This window comes from Scardinius erythrophthalmus (assembly GCF_964197995.2).
Source record: "Scardinius erythrophthalmus genome assembly, chromosome: 14".
Lineage (NCBI taxonomy): Eukaryota > Metazoa > Chordata > Actinopteri > Cypriniformes > Leuciscidae > Scardinius > Scardinius erythrophthalmus.
The window spans coordinates 6,053,416-6,068,883 of NC_138234.1; the positions used below are offsets into that span (position 1 = coordinate 6,053,416).

The window sequence follows — 15,468 nt, forward strand, 5'->3', positions numbered from 1 at the left end:
GGAATATATTGCAAAAACAAAAACAAATTAATTGGTAATATTAAAAATAAATAAATAAATGTTTTTACAGATAGGCTATAAAAAAAGTAGAAAAAAGTAGAAATAAAGCTGTATATGGTACACTGCTGAAATATTTAAAATATACAAAAAGTTTGTATTCCTCTGAATAAATCATGAGAGACTCTTGAACCTCAGAGTGAGAAACTTTATTGATAAAGGCAAGAAAATACATATTACAAATATACAGCAGTAGTAAAGTGAGATCTGTGTCTCTTTATTATTATTATATTTTTTTGTATCTGAGAGAAATATAAACAACAAAGTGACACTGTTAAAATCTGCCACTGAAAGAGAGCACAAACTCAAATAATCATCAGTATTTATTATGAAAAAAAACACAAAGAACAAAAAACACACTTGAAGAATCTTTAAAGTTTAGATTTCGATACTTCCTGAAAAAGATTAACATAAAAAGCCATAAATTAATAAATCTCACAGATATTTATATATGCAAAATCAGTTTGTGAGAAATGCCATCATCAATCATGTACCTGATGTGTGAATATGTGCTTGATCTCATTCAGCTCTTCTGGATCTGATCTCATAAACCACAATGAAGACAGTAGCCACGCCCACCAGAGCAGAGAGGACCAATCGGATCACAGCTTCAGTAGGACCACACCAGTGAACAGAGTCTGAGGAATAAACACATCAAACTGAGATCAGATCAGTCAATAAACACTAATATCAGCGCTGACATCAACTAATATTTCTGAATACACAGAAATATGATCAAATCCAATCAACAATCTTATATTCGGTTCCAAGTGAGTTTTTATACGGTCTGTCATCTCAAACTATAAACGATTCAACAATTCAATATGTAAATAGTAGATAAGAATATTTGAAGGAGAATAAAAATAATCTTTTCTCACCATAGACAGAAACTCTGAATGATTTTAATGACAATCTTCCTGTAAACCTCAGTAGTTTATAATCTCCTTCATGTTCAGTTGTGGTGTTTGTGATGGTCAGAGATCCAGTTTGATTGTCCAGCTTCAGTCTGTCTCTGAATCTCCCATCAAGAACATCATCATATTCAGTGATTCTGTCGGCCCGTTTATTGATTTCTGCTATTAAAGTCCATTCATATCCAAACCTCCACTGAATCACATCATCATCCTTCATTTCAGTAAGATCAGAGTTTAGAGAGACTGAATCTCCCTCAGTCACTGACACTGACTCCAGGACTGAATAAAAAAACACATCACCAGACTCTCCTGAAGAACAGAGTTTTTCACAGATCACTTGATGTTGGTTTGATGAAGCTTAACTAAAATACTTTTAATCATGTAAATGTGAAATTAATAATATTGCTTGCATTTTTATGGGCTGAAATTCAACATGGTTGAATATTTAATCTGTGAATATTTCAATTAAAACCGAAAATTGCCTGTTGAATAAGATAGGTTGTATTTTTAAACAGTTTGAATATTTTGGAAGTGAAATATGAAAGGTGAATATGAATTATTGAAATTTTAATAATGAAAATGTGTTTGAAATGTTTTGAATTGAAATATTCACACCTTAAATATTCAACCATGTTGAATTTCAGCCCATCAAAATGCAAGCCCTAAAAATACAATGCATTAAAATGCAAGCATGGCTTTTTTTTCAAGTAGTGCAATTCAACAGGCTTTTTTTGTTGCAAAAAACATTTGCCATTATTTTACTTCCATAAATAAATGCATTAAAAATAGAAACTTTAATCCAAGTTCAGACTAATTTAACCAGTAATTTATCACATCAGAACAGAAACAACTGAAACCAGAAAAACACATTTAAAACTCACCATCCAGACGCCACAAACACAAACAGAGCAAAACTAATTTGAGAAACATTTTCTTCATCGGTTCACTGAAAAGTCCACGATAGTAACTCTTAATGTCTGAAACACTCAGATTGATCTGAAAGACTGAACTGAGATATTTATCTGGTTGTGTGTGAATCCTCCCCCAACCTCAGTTAGTTTCCGCTCACACATCCGTCTCCTTTAATACACTTCCGTGTTGGTTTCAAGAGAGGGACAGGGAGGTTGCCGCTTGGTCCCAATCTCAAGCCATCCTTGAGAAAAGCTATGAGTGCTACTCCCTGATCTGTGGCTTGAAATCTAATATTATGGCTTCAATAGCTATCGGGCCTATATAATGTTTATTTAACCCTTTCATGCATGAATTATGGAAAACATTTTCTAGATTTTTTTTAAAGATTTCTTTTATTAGTTTAACATGATGCTAACATTTAAATCCATTTTCATTTTTACAAAATTCAGTTTTATTTAAAAATTATTTAACTGTCCACGTGGACTCCATGCAACAAAGGCGTAAAATGGGACATAAAGCCACAGATGACAATATGGAACATTGTGTTTTATCATGGCATGTTATGCTTTGTGTATCAGCTCAGTTACTAAAAACAATAATATTACAATATAATAACAATAAAACACATATTATAGGAACTATAATGGTATACGCGGACACCAAGTAGCAATATGGGCAAATCAGAGCTGGGTTCTGCTGTCGCTATCACTTCCACAGTATTTTCTATTATTCTCTACTGAGTTCTTGACCTATGCTGTCCCTGTTTGGAAGGTAAAATGCAAATTTGTCTCTGTATGTGTAAAGTTGCCATTTAATGACGTAATATGTAATTTTGAATGGTTATTTATGTTGATATATTTGTTATATTTGTTATATCTGTTTTATTACAATATAAGATAATTCAGGGGCGATTCTAGGATTTTCATTTTAGGGGGGCTCAGCCCCCAATGAGGGTATGATTTTTTTTAAAAAAGTTAGTTTATGGTCTAATGCTCATTATTAACATTAATGCCAGTAACATGCATATGGCAGGGTTATATAATCACTGAGGTCCCGAATGTGAGGTATTTAGGGGGGTTCGGGGGCATGCTCCCCGAGAAAATTTTGATTTCTCTGATCTACATATGTGCATTTTAAGATGTTTTGAAGGCCAAAAATATTGGATAACAATAGCTTTAAAACCATTTGTGGCAGCTGTTTTTTTTTCTCACCTCATCAGCATCACACTCTTTTTCTCTTTGTTTTTATCTTGCTCTGTCTTTTCCCCTCCTAAAGCTGAGCTTTGACTGATATAGGCTTTTCATTTGTGTCTGTCAGTGAAAAAAGTAAACATAGGGTCAACTGATAGGTTGATTTATGAATCATTTTCTCAGACAAAGCTACCAGGAAAGCTAGGTAACTAAGTTTATTAAATTCATTCACAATATGTACACAATCATTGATCTAGGCCTAATACTGTATATGGCCGTAGACAGGGCTTTATAATCAAAGAGGTCATAAATTTGAAGTTGTTATGGGGTTAAACATTTTTATTTCTCTGATATGTGCATTTCAAGACGTTTGAAGGCCAAAAAAGGATAAGAAATAGATTTAAAACCTGCTTTCTCCTCATTTCCATCTCCTGATCTTGCCCTGTCTCTTCCCCTCCTAAAGCTGAACTTTTTTAATTTACTGAAGGCTACAAATTGTATTATATTAATTCTCAACATGTACACATACATTATTAATCTTGTGCCTATGAAAACGGCTTTGTTAATGTTTCTTGTCCCCTCACAATGACATAATTACACGTTATTAGACAAAAGTTTATTAGTTTTCCAATTATTTTTGTTTTTCATTTAACATTTATGACCTAAAAAACTGTCAAATATAAAATGTTTAGTTTAGCTACTTAACTTGTAGCCTACTTGATCGTAAACTGAAGCATCAGTCGTGCTGCTAAAATTCGCGCTCGGATGAAAAACCGAAACGTCCTGTGTTGCTCCCAATGCTCTAGTAATTACATTATGTAAACTGCAATGCATTTATGACAAAGAACTGCACCGATGCAGATGTAATATCATAGCAATCTATCAATAAATGCACTCACGACACACCTTGTACTCTCTGATGTTCGCTCTGCTCGGCGCCCCTGCAGATTGAAAAATGCGCTAAATCCAAGCAGACTCAGATAAGGGGAGGAGCCGAAACTTAACGCAGCTTTCCGCCGTTTCAAATGAGTTTTTTAAAAGGGGACTGAAGCGATCATAAATGTATTAATCAAATATTTTTTAGGGGGGCTGGGCAGAAGTTTAGGGGGGCTGAAGCCCCCCTAAAAAGGGCCTAGTGACGCCCCTGAGATAATTCATAATATCTTTGCAAAAATGTAACAGATATACTAGCAGGTGAATCAGACTTGATGCAATCTGACTCCACTGTTGCATGATGTCCACACAGACTCTTTATACTTGTGAAACTGCTGTTTTATTTTGCACCGATAAAATAGTTCAGAAACGGAGCCTCCTTTGTCTGCCGTTCTGCAGACGTTACAAAAGTATGAATGTTTGAAAAAAAAAGTTTCGATCATAAATTTACTAGAAAAATTCTAATCATATTCAGCACAGAAAAGACGGTGTCAAAAATAAGCATTATACTCATCAAAACTAGGCTACTGATTCTTTTTACACAAAACCCATCCTTATTTCTTTCCTCAAGAAGACTTCAATTACTCTGTTGTACAGGTTATCTGTGCGTTTCAGTTCCAACAGTGAGTTTTTGACTTTTGCCCTCAAAATCAGACATGGCATACATTACAGTCAGTTAATTCAGTTTTTACCCGGACAGATCAAATAGTGTTCTGTGATTCTGCGTTAAGCTGGATTTTTTTCCCGGTAGGTTTAAAACAGCTGGGGGTCGAAGAGGGAGAGAAACATGAATTTGTGGGTTGAAAAACTATTAAATTAACAGTGATATATTTTAGTTTATGCAGTTCGCTATATATGCTGTTTGATAGCTCTGAATACTAGTAATAGTACATGCTCTGACCATCCAATCAACGGATGTGAAAATGCTGACGTTACATGTACGCCTGCTACACTCTCAAAAAGGATTTTTTGTGTTATGGCTATTTTACATTTTGTGTAATTTTATGTTGATCATGTGTAATAAGAAAAATAAAGAGAGAGAGAGAGAAACAACACAGTGTGTCCAACACAATATGTGTTAAAGTCCAACTGAAATCAAAATTGACCCTATTTTGTTAGCGCATATTACTAGCCTTGTGGTGAAAAATTCATCCATGCAAGTTAATACACAGAAAAAAATTGTTTGCCGTTGTAATCTTTAATCAAAGTCTGAAAAGTTACTTCCGGTCTGGAATGGCGTTCCTTCTCTGATGACGTAGGTTTGACGGCTTGGGTTGAAAACGCTTAACCACTCCCCTCAAACCGTTAGTCTGCTATGAGCAGAGATGGAGAGGAGGAGCGCTAGAGTAAAACCCTGCCCTCTGTTCAATATTCCTTTTCACTGGGAAATACGTCAACACTGGGGAAAAGTCGTTTGCAACTTCCGGTTCACGCGGACTTTAACTATCATCCAATCACATTTTGTTGCAACGTTACTCCGCGCCTCAAGAAGCAAGTTCGCGCAGGCTCTTTTTCCATCGATGGATGGCTTGGATGCACATGTCAAGTATTTCGATAAATTTTTTATTAGAAATTGTCAATATAAATTGTCAAATGTATTTTATTATTGTTATTTTTTTAGACTGTCAATTGTGCATTTAGTTAGTGACCTCTACTGTGTACGGGTATTTTCCGTAGACGCAAGAGGCAGTGTTGAACAAGGCAGCAACCGCATCTGATAGTTAACGTTAATTACTTACTTGCGCCTACCGCCAAACAAGGGCTCTCCAGTCGTCCTGGTCCTGGGCCAACTTCTCTAACTGTCCCCATGTGTGGCCAGACCTCTTCACATCTGCATCCAGGTCGCGGTGCCAGCTGTTCCTTGGCCTGCCTCTCTTCCTTTTCCCTTGTGGGTTCCAAAAGAGGGCGTGTCTTGCTGTGCTTGTTAACGTTAGTGCTTCACAAATGATTTTTATTTCTCCTCATAGACTTTGAAGACGCGATTTGAAGACAAGAAAGATGTAAGGTAAGAAATGTATTTTGAATTAAATATTAATATTAATGTCATTGTTGCATAAACTTCACATTGCAGTTGAACTGTTGCTAGATATATGCTGAATAATATAATGTTTAGACCCGTGTTCACTGTTAAATACTGTGTTTGTGGATATCTGCTCAAACGTAGATATGTAGATGGTAACAATAATGTTTCATAGATTGGAGTGGCTCGATCACTTCAGTAAATAACGCGCTGTGCGTTTGAAAAGCAAAATGGACTTCAATGGCAACCAACCGTTCAATCGATCAAAGAAGGTTCAAATATCAGTCTCAATGCAGCTTCAAAGTCTCCACACGATCCCAGTCGAGAAATAAGGGTTTTAGATAGTGAAACGATCGGTCATTAAAAAAAACCCTAAAAAACAAAACAATTATATACTTTTTAACCATAAATGCCCGTCTTGTATCATCGCTGAGATGAGCCATGTTGGAAAGGTCACGAAAAAAATAAAAAAAAAATAATAATGAATTAAAATAAAGATGTCAGACGATTTTGAAGTTGGAGGAGAAAATGAGATGGAGTTTTTCTCCCTTCCCTACCTTTTTGAACCGGAGGACACAGACAAAGAACTTAGACAGATGGTGCGACGCGTAACCTTTCCAACGTGATGACGCAATGCGTGGCGCATCTCAGAGATGGTACATGATGGGTATTTGAGGTTAAAAAGTATATAATTAGATAAGACCCTTATTTCTCGGCTGGGATCGTGTCAAGCCTTTGAAGCTGCATTGAGACGGACATTTGAACCTTCAAACTGTAGAAGTCCATTATATGGAAAAAAATCCTGGAATGTTTTCCTCAAAAACCTTAATTTCTTTTCAAGTGAAGAAAGAAAGACATGGACATCTTGGATAACATCGGGGTGAGTAAATTATCAGGATTTTTTTATTTGAAAGTGAACTAATCCTTTAACATGTGTTGGTCCATACTGGTATAATTCTGTAGCAAAATGGAAGACAACTGAAGCCATTCATTTAAATACATTTAAAACTCAAAAAAACAGAACTAAACTCATTTTAGAAACATTTTATTCATCAGTTCACTGAAAAACCCATGATAGCAACCCTTAAAATGTCTGAAAACACTTGCTATCAAACACGACTTAACTGAGATATTTATCTGGTTGTGTGTGAATCCTCCCCCATCCTCAGTCAGTTTCCGCTCACACATCCGTCTCCTTTAACATCACGGAAATCAACAAGCTTTTGCTGATCTTACATTTTCAAATGAATTCTGGCCCTGAATGAAAACTAATAGCAGAAGAGTGAAATATTGGATTAGATATCTGTATCTACTGGTGTGTTATTTAGTGCTGTGAGCTGTCAATCATATTTGACCTCTGACCTGTGACTCTTATTTGACCGTTGATGGATTCACTTTATTTCAGTGTAAAGATGTTTTGTGTGGAGTGGAAGATTGTGAGCTTCTTATTAGCAGGAGAGAAAATGAAGAAACGCTTCAGCCACAAACTGCTGACACACACAGAGACGACAAACATCCAGCAGAAGCTGTTTATCCACCGACAGATCAAACCAGACACACAGATGTTTGAACAGATAAAATAAAAGAGAAAAACGTTCATATGACTCAAAAGCCACGAAATCACAAGTATAATGTTTGCCTGTGTTGTTGCAACAAAATTCATGAGTGAACATTAATGCAAACATACAGTAACCAGTAAATGTAATCGTTCATTTAGAGAAATATCATTTTGTTACCAGAAAGTTTGGGACTTTGGAAAATTTTATGAGAAAAGCTTGAGTTCATAATCAGATATTTTAATTGCAGACTTTGGTATTTTGGTGATTCTGAGCAAAATAACTCTTTTAAAACTCTAGTTGAATCACATGTGCTTAGCTAAGTGCTAAAGCATGCTATTATCAGCATAAAACAGAAAGTTGTTCTAACTCAAGCATGCAATGTGCAATCTCCCCCACACTTCACACGTTTAATAAATGCCCTGGCCTGAAGACACATACATGCCTAAATGTACACCCATCGCTATGGGAGGGCCATAGGGGGCCGGGCCCGCCCCCAAAAATGCTTGTGCCCCCCCACTTGAGGCACATATCTCTTAAAAAAATTACTTTTTAATTTTATGTTATCATAGTTGCTAATTTTGTGTTGCATTAATGTTGCATTCTTTATCATTAAAACATTAAAAATATAAAGAATGGTGTGATTTTGTTTGATTGATGGGAATCTACACTGCAACAGCCTATCACGGCCTTGCTAAAAAGAAATTCAGGCTACGTACGTGACGTAGCTTACGTCAGTGTAGCCGCTCAACAGTTACCGCGCATTTTTGAAAGCTGGATGAGTTTTCGCCGGCTTACTCGCTTCAGTTCGTCATGGACATCCGTAAGTGCCTCCACTCAAAGAACCGGTAGGTTCAAAGTCTCTGTTTGTGTGTATTTGCGTGAGTGTGTGTGTGTGTGTCTCATGGCAATGCATATATCCCCCTGTTGACTGCTTTAAAATGCAATGTTTGAGAGATGCTTCTGGTGTTACATCTAATATGTTTTATAGTCAAAATTTTTATGGATATTCATAACATTGCTTCTATATAATGTGGTGTAGGCTATAGGCTACCTGGTCATATTGCTGTTGGTTATGTTTAACGTGATGATTACGTGCTGCGCGAATAGAGTATACAGTTATTATAAATATAGGTACTGTATGCTAATAATAATTGTGCCCTCCCATGCATTTCATATGCCCTCCTTGGTCTGGCGACGGCACTGCCTAAATGTCATAGCGCCACCAGCTGGCCAGTGCTAACTGAAGCGTCGCATTGAAATTCTCACCTAACAGCTTCTTCTCCCGCCTTCTTTGATTAGATTGGTCATCTCAAATATTTTTGACAATGACGATCGGTCAGATGACGGATGAACTCAGCTCAGATGAGAAGGTCTGTTTAATATCGGTGCGGTGCAATATCTCTGCAGTACCAAAGAAGAGTCACTAGGGGAGCGCGGGGCACAACGTAACACAGGGCTAGTTGTAACACACTTGTTTTAAATACTTCCACACATGCATGACGAAACTTGGTGTTTTTACTAGTTGCCATATCAACACTATTTATTTAGAGAAAAAATGCGCCAAAATTATTGTTTTTTTGGAAGATATCCAGAGACATTTATTAAACCATAGCAAAAGTAAATTTCTTAAGTTATTTTTTTGTGTTTATTTAAAATTAGACAAATCTGATATTATTTTAATCTCCAATATGTTATTTAACAGTTGAGATAGTTCTTTAATGCTTCGCTAACTAGCAGAAGACACTAGCCGGGTTTAAATCCCAGTTGTGCAGGCGGGGGCATGTTGTCACACTGCGTTACAATGTGCCCCTATTAGAAATATGCTATTATATTCTATACTTGTATTCATTCTATTGAGAAAACATGAGAAAAAGGTGAATAACGACTGAGAGTCAATGTTCAGAAATTACTAATTAATTTGTTTTGAACTATGTTGTATAGCTGTGTTTTCCTGTGTTCGTAGTCAAAACTCAAAAATGAGTTTATATTTAATTATTAAAAAATGCCTTTATTTTATATGAAAAAGTTAATAATTGTATTTTATTAAGAAAATATTTAGTTTGTCTTGTATATTTTTTTACTAGATCAGATAACATTTTAAGCTGTCATTTGGTCATGTTACAATGTACCGCACCTATGGGGCATGTTGTCACATTTCACCTCCATTCTTTCAGGGTATATCAAGAAAAAAGTATATATTGTATTAATAAAACAAAACCACATAATTGTACTAGACGTGTGAAATAATGCGGGAAAAAATAAATACTCTGTACGAAAAGTAGTTTGTCCCATATTTTCAGGCATACGCTCTAAATTGAGAATTAACCATTTATTTGAGGACAAATCTTTGTATGAGAACCTTTTATACATCTTTTGTACACATATTTAACTGCAGATGCTGAAATGAAATGCACTGACTGTGTGGTACAGTACAAATATTTTGAGTGTCCCTTTTTCTGTCCCTTATTTTCCTATAAAGAACCACGATTTTCCCTTATTTTCCTTTCCATAAGTAGGCAACCCTAGTTGGCTGGGTGTAATTTTTTTAAAATTTATAATTTATAATTTATTTAGTCTCACAGTGTAAAGGAGGCCAACTAGTAAGAGTTAGTAGAGGTCAGCTGTGGTCCTTAGTGTCCTTGTTAGTGTGCCCTCCTCTCATGCTGGAGATGCTGGTTCGAAACTTGCTCGAGCAGGCTGAGTAGGACCGGTCACATGTGGTGCCGTGACCCGGATGGGAATGAGGTTTGGGGGGCGAGTGTAATGGAGGCAAGCTAGTAAGAGCTGTGAGAGCAAACACCCTGGTCTTGAGGCGACTTGGTGACTGATGATAGAGACTGCAGCCTTTATTGCCCTTGTTAGTGTTCCCACACACATCCCACGAGTGCTGTAGTTAGGACGATAAGGGCCCAGCAGAACCACTAATGTTTTTTTACATACTGAACATTTCAGAAGTTCCGTAATAAAATGTAGAATGTTTGATTCGTTGAATTGGTACATATCTTCAGTACAATACAGGTTTGTGTACATTTTATTTTATATATAACATCATTACTTTGCTGTAAATCATTTCATTTTATGCAAAGCATACAGAGACCTATCTAAACACTTTGGATGATAAAATATGTCAGAGCACAGTTTGTTTATGGCCAGATTATGGAGTGAGTCACAGAATCTTTAGGTTATGAGTGAAATGCATGACGGCAGTCTGAAGTTAACAGCTCCCCGTCGAACGTGAGTCCAGCTCAGGCACGAGAACGCCTCGGTTACGACTGTAACCTCGGTTCCCTGAAGAGGGAACGAGCGTTGCGTCGAGAATGACGCTATGGGGAACGCTTTGCGTGATGACGTCTTGAAGCACATGTAAAATCAGTCCAATGGTGTGGCGGAACGTCAGAGGCGGGTGACGTCACGTACCAGGAAACTATAAAAGCCGGCCCGAAACAGAAAACGAAAGCTTCGTAAAAGTCTGAAGTCGAGCTGACAGGCATGAAGGAGATATGGCAAGGCGACGCAACGCTCGTTCCCTCTTCAGGGAACCGAGGTTACAGTCGTAACCGAGGCGTTCCCTTTCAAGGGAACTCCCGTTGCGTCGAGAATGACGCTATGGGGAACGTCTATACCAACGCCTCCATAGCTACGAATGTCTGTCCTGTGTGTAATCTGGAGAGCAGCACTAAGAAGACAAAACATGAGACCCTGGAGCAGAGTCTAGATCCAGAGAGTAAAACCTGACGAAAGTGTGCGGTGAGGACCAGCCTGCCGCATCACAGACGTCCTGTAAAAAAACTCCTGAAATAAGGGCCTTAGAGGCCGCCATACTCCTCGTCGAGTGCGACCGGACAGCCAAAGGAGAAGGCTGCCCAGCCGCCTCATAAGCAAGTGAGATAGCCTCGACCACCCACTTGCTCATCCTTTGCTTAGACACTGGACCTCCTTTGTTAGGGGACCCAAAGCACACAAATAATTGATCACTTTTACGCCACAGGGCAGCTCTGTGGACATACGCGTCTAACGCCCGCACAGGGCAAAGCAAATTATTAGCCTCCTGGTCAGCATTTTGAAAGGGAGGAGGACAGAAGGCCTGCAGGACAATAGGTCTGACCACATTAGTGGGGACCTTGGGGATATAACCCGGTCTTGGATGAAGAAACGCTTTAACCATACCCGGAGCAAACTCTAAGCATGACGGAGCAACCGACAATGCTTGAAGATCCCCTATTCTCTTGAGAGAAGAAATAGCAAGAAGAAAAAGAGCTTTCAGAGTTAAAAACTTCTCAGGAACCTCCTCAATGGGCTCAAAGGGGGCCAGGGACAAGCCTTGTAATGCAATGGACAGGTCCCATGGCGGAACCCTAGAGCGAACTGCAGGCCTCAGCCTCCAAGTGCCACGAAGGAAACGAGATATCAAAGGGTCTTTCCCCACAGACATTCCACCCAAAGGAATGTGGTAAGCACCTATGGCCGCCACATAAACCTTTAAAGTGGACGGGGTCAGACCTGCCGTGAACCGGTCTTGCAGGAACTCCAGCACTGTACCAATTGGGCAGTTAACTGGGTCCAACCAACGGTCACTACACCAAGAAGTGAAGACTCTCCACTTCAGGGCATAAAGTTTCCTCGTGGAGGGAGCTCTGGACTGTAGAATGGTCTCCACAACCTCAGTTGAGAGACCTGACTCTATGAGCTGGGCCCCCTCAGAGGCCAAGCCCACAGGTTCCACAGTTCTGGCCGAGGGTGAAATATCGAGCCCTCTGCCTGGGACAGAAGGTCCCTCCTGACGGGTAGCTCCAGAGGAGGCCCGTCGAGGAGCGACACAAGATCGGGAAACCATACTCTGCCCGGCCACCGCGGGGCTATAAGAAGCAGGCAAACCCGGTCCCTGCGAACTCTCTGCAGAATTCCCGGGAGCAGAGCAACTGGGGGAAAGGCGTACAGACGTAGCCTCGGCCACGCCTGTACCATGGCATCCAGTCCCAGAGGAGCTGGATGCGTGAGGGAGAACCAAAGTGGACAGTGAGACGTCTCTCGAGACGCAAACAGATCCACTTGTGCTTGGCCAAACTCCCTCCATATCAGCTCCACCACCTCGGGGTGGAGCCTCCATTCCCCGGGCCTCGGCCCCTGTCTCGACAGAGTGTCTGCTCCTATATTCTGGACCCCGGGGATGTAGGCTGCCCTGAGTGACAGCAACTTCCCCTGGGACCACAAGAGGATATGGCGTGCCAGATTTGATAATGGGCGCGAGCGCAAACCCCCTTGATGGTTGATATAGGCGACTACCGACGTGTTGTCCGTATGCACTAATACATGGTGTCCCCTGAGATCTGTGATGAAGCTCCTCAGAGCCCGGAAGACAGCTAACATCTCTAGGCGATTGATATGCCAGGAACGATGATGGTCTTCCCACAGACCTTGAGACGAGCGACCCTCCAGGATCGCTCCCCAGCCCGTGAGGGAAGCATCTGTCGTTAGCAGTTTGCGACGAGGAGCTCCCAACACTGGGCCCTGGGACAGGAACCAAGGTTTCTTCCACATAACCAAGGCATGTAGGCATCGCCGCGTGACCTTGATTGTGCGAAATAGGTTGCCCCTCTGGGAAAACCCCCTGGTCCTGAGCCACCACTGCAGGGGCCTCATGTGCAGCAGTCCAAAAGGTATCACGTTGGAAGCTGCTGCCATGAGACCCAACAGTCTCTGAAACTGTTTGACAGTGAGTAGCTGGCCTAGCTTTACACTTTTCACAGCTGCAAGGATAGACTCTATACGTGGCGGTGACAGGCGCGCCTGCATCGACACTGAGTCCCAAACCACGCCTAAGAAAGTGGTCCTCTGGAGTGGAGAAAGCACACTCTTCTTGGCGTTCAGCCGTAACCCCAACTCTTTCATATGTGCGAGAACAACATCTCGATGTTGAACCGCCATCTGATGCGACTGAGCTAAAATCAACCAATCGTCGATGTAGTTCATGATGCGAATGCCCTGAAGGCGCAGGGGCGTCAGAGCTGCATCCACGCATTTGGTGAAAGTGCGGGGTGATAAAGCCAGGCCGAATGGAAGAACTCGATATTGGTATGCTTTGCCCCAGAAAGCAAACCTCAGGAACTTCCAATGACACGGACGGATGGAAATATGGAAATATGCGTCCTTGAGGTCTATCGTGACAAACCAGTCCTCGGACCTGATCTGTGGCACGATTTGCCTCAATGTCAACATTTTGAACTTGAGTTGCATGACTGACTCGTTCAGAACTCGAAGATCTAAAATGGGACGCAATCCCCCGTCCTTTTTTGGAACTATGAAGTACCGGCTGTAAAACCCGGACTCCCTGTTGGAGGGGGGTACATGTTCTATGGCCCCTTTCTCTAACAGAGTGTTTACTTCCTGTTCCATAACCAGAACCTGCTCGGGGGCCACCACAGTGGGCAGGACCCCCATAAACCGAGGTGGGCGTTTCTTGAATTGTATCTGATACCCTTTTTCCACGGTCTGCAGGACCCAACGAGAAACATTTGACAGTAGCTTCCACGCTGCCAAAGATTCTACTAGAGGTACCAGCCTCTCGAGACTGGTTTCTGGATTTTGTTGTTGTTGAGTAGTCAACTCGTCGCCCTGTAACGGCGCACCGGCAGGGAACAATCGAACTGACTGCTCTAACACCCTCCTCGGAGGGGGCGGGCATCCCGAGGCCACTACGTTTCCGGGTGGTCCTTGAGATATGTGCTCGCCGGAGACCGCTGCGCCCTGTAACACCGGAGGCGGCAGGGTTGGCAGAACGGTCCCTTGAGGGTACCGAAGAGAGACGGGCACCGTAAAAAGAGGTGTTAACCGCTCTGCTTCGGGGGGGACTACCCTCATTCAATGGAAGCGCACAGCAATGCACACAGTCACCACCCTCGAGTGCTGACTGGGCATGCTCCTCTCCCAAACAAACAACACAAAGAGTGTGTGTGTCACCTCCCGTTAAATAACGCGGGCAGGGATGGACACACACTCGATACTGCTGCTTGCTCGCCATATCTGAATAAATATATATATATATATAGACAGACAACACCAAATAACAAGGACAGATTCAACACAGAGCGCAACTGAAGACTCAGAAAGCTTTCGTTTTCTGTTTCGGGCCGGCTTTTATAGTTTCCTGGTACGTGACGTCACCCGCCTCTGACGTTCCGCCACACCATTGGACTGATTTTACATGTGCTTCAAGACGTCATCACGCAAAGCGTTCCCCATAGCGTCATTCTCGACGCAACGGGAGTTCCCTTGAAAGGGAACCAGCAGCGTTAAGATGGAAACGGGATAACAGAGACTGGTCGATTACACTCAGTACCTTCACACATAATGTACACAAGATTGTGTTAGAAAATATTGCAGATATACAAAAATAATTTAATAAATGCTAAAAAAATAAAACTATTGCTGTAGTGAATGAGACCCAATGTTAAAAATAATGTAAAGTTTTATCGCCTATGTGGAGTAGTGCAGAAATTGTTAAAATACATAAAGTTAGTATTCCTCCAGGGGGTGCTCAACATAATGTAATAAAACATGGAGAGACTCTTGAACCTCAGAGTGAGAAAACTTTATTGATAAAGGCAAGCAAATACATATGACAAATGGACAGCAGTATTATTGTCTTATCTGAGAGAAATATGTCATGTTCAGCCATAGAGGAGCTTCAGTATTAAAGATCTGATCTGTACAATAATAACACTACAAGACATGTGAGAACCTTTCAGTGTGATTATAAGTCATTTTAAAGTCCACAATCAAATAAAGATAGGATTGTAAAAAAAAAAAAAAAAAAAAAAAGGAAAAAGGAAAGCAATGCGAATTATATTCATTTTTTATTAACACTTTGAGTATTAATGAGAAAA

General features: G+C 40.5%; 1 protein-coding gene across 1 annotated transcript in view; it reads right to left on the minus strand.

Annotated features, from left to right (window-relative positions):
• Positions 1–576: 576 nt before the first annotated feature.
• The window catches only part of LOC308701599 (uncharacterized protein), a gene marked incomplete at both ends in the record, with an annotated part of 35,000 nt that continues 20,108 nt past the window's right edge, over positions 577–15,468 (minus strand). Inside the window, one exon of the mRNA XM_081383957.1 lies at positions 577–695. Coding sequence (XP_081240083.1) covers positions 577–695 — 119 coding nt within the window. The remainder of the gene's footprint in view (positions 696–15,468) is intronic.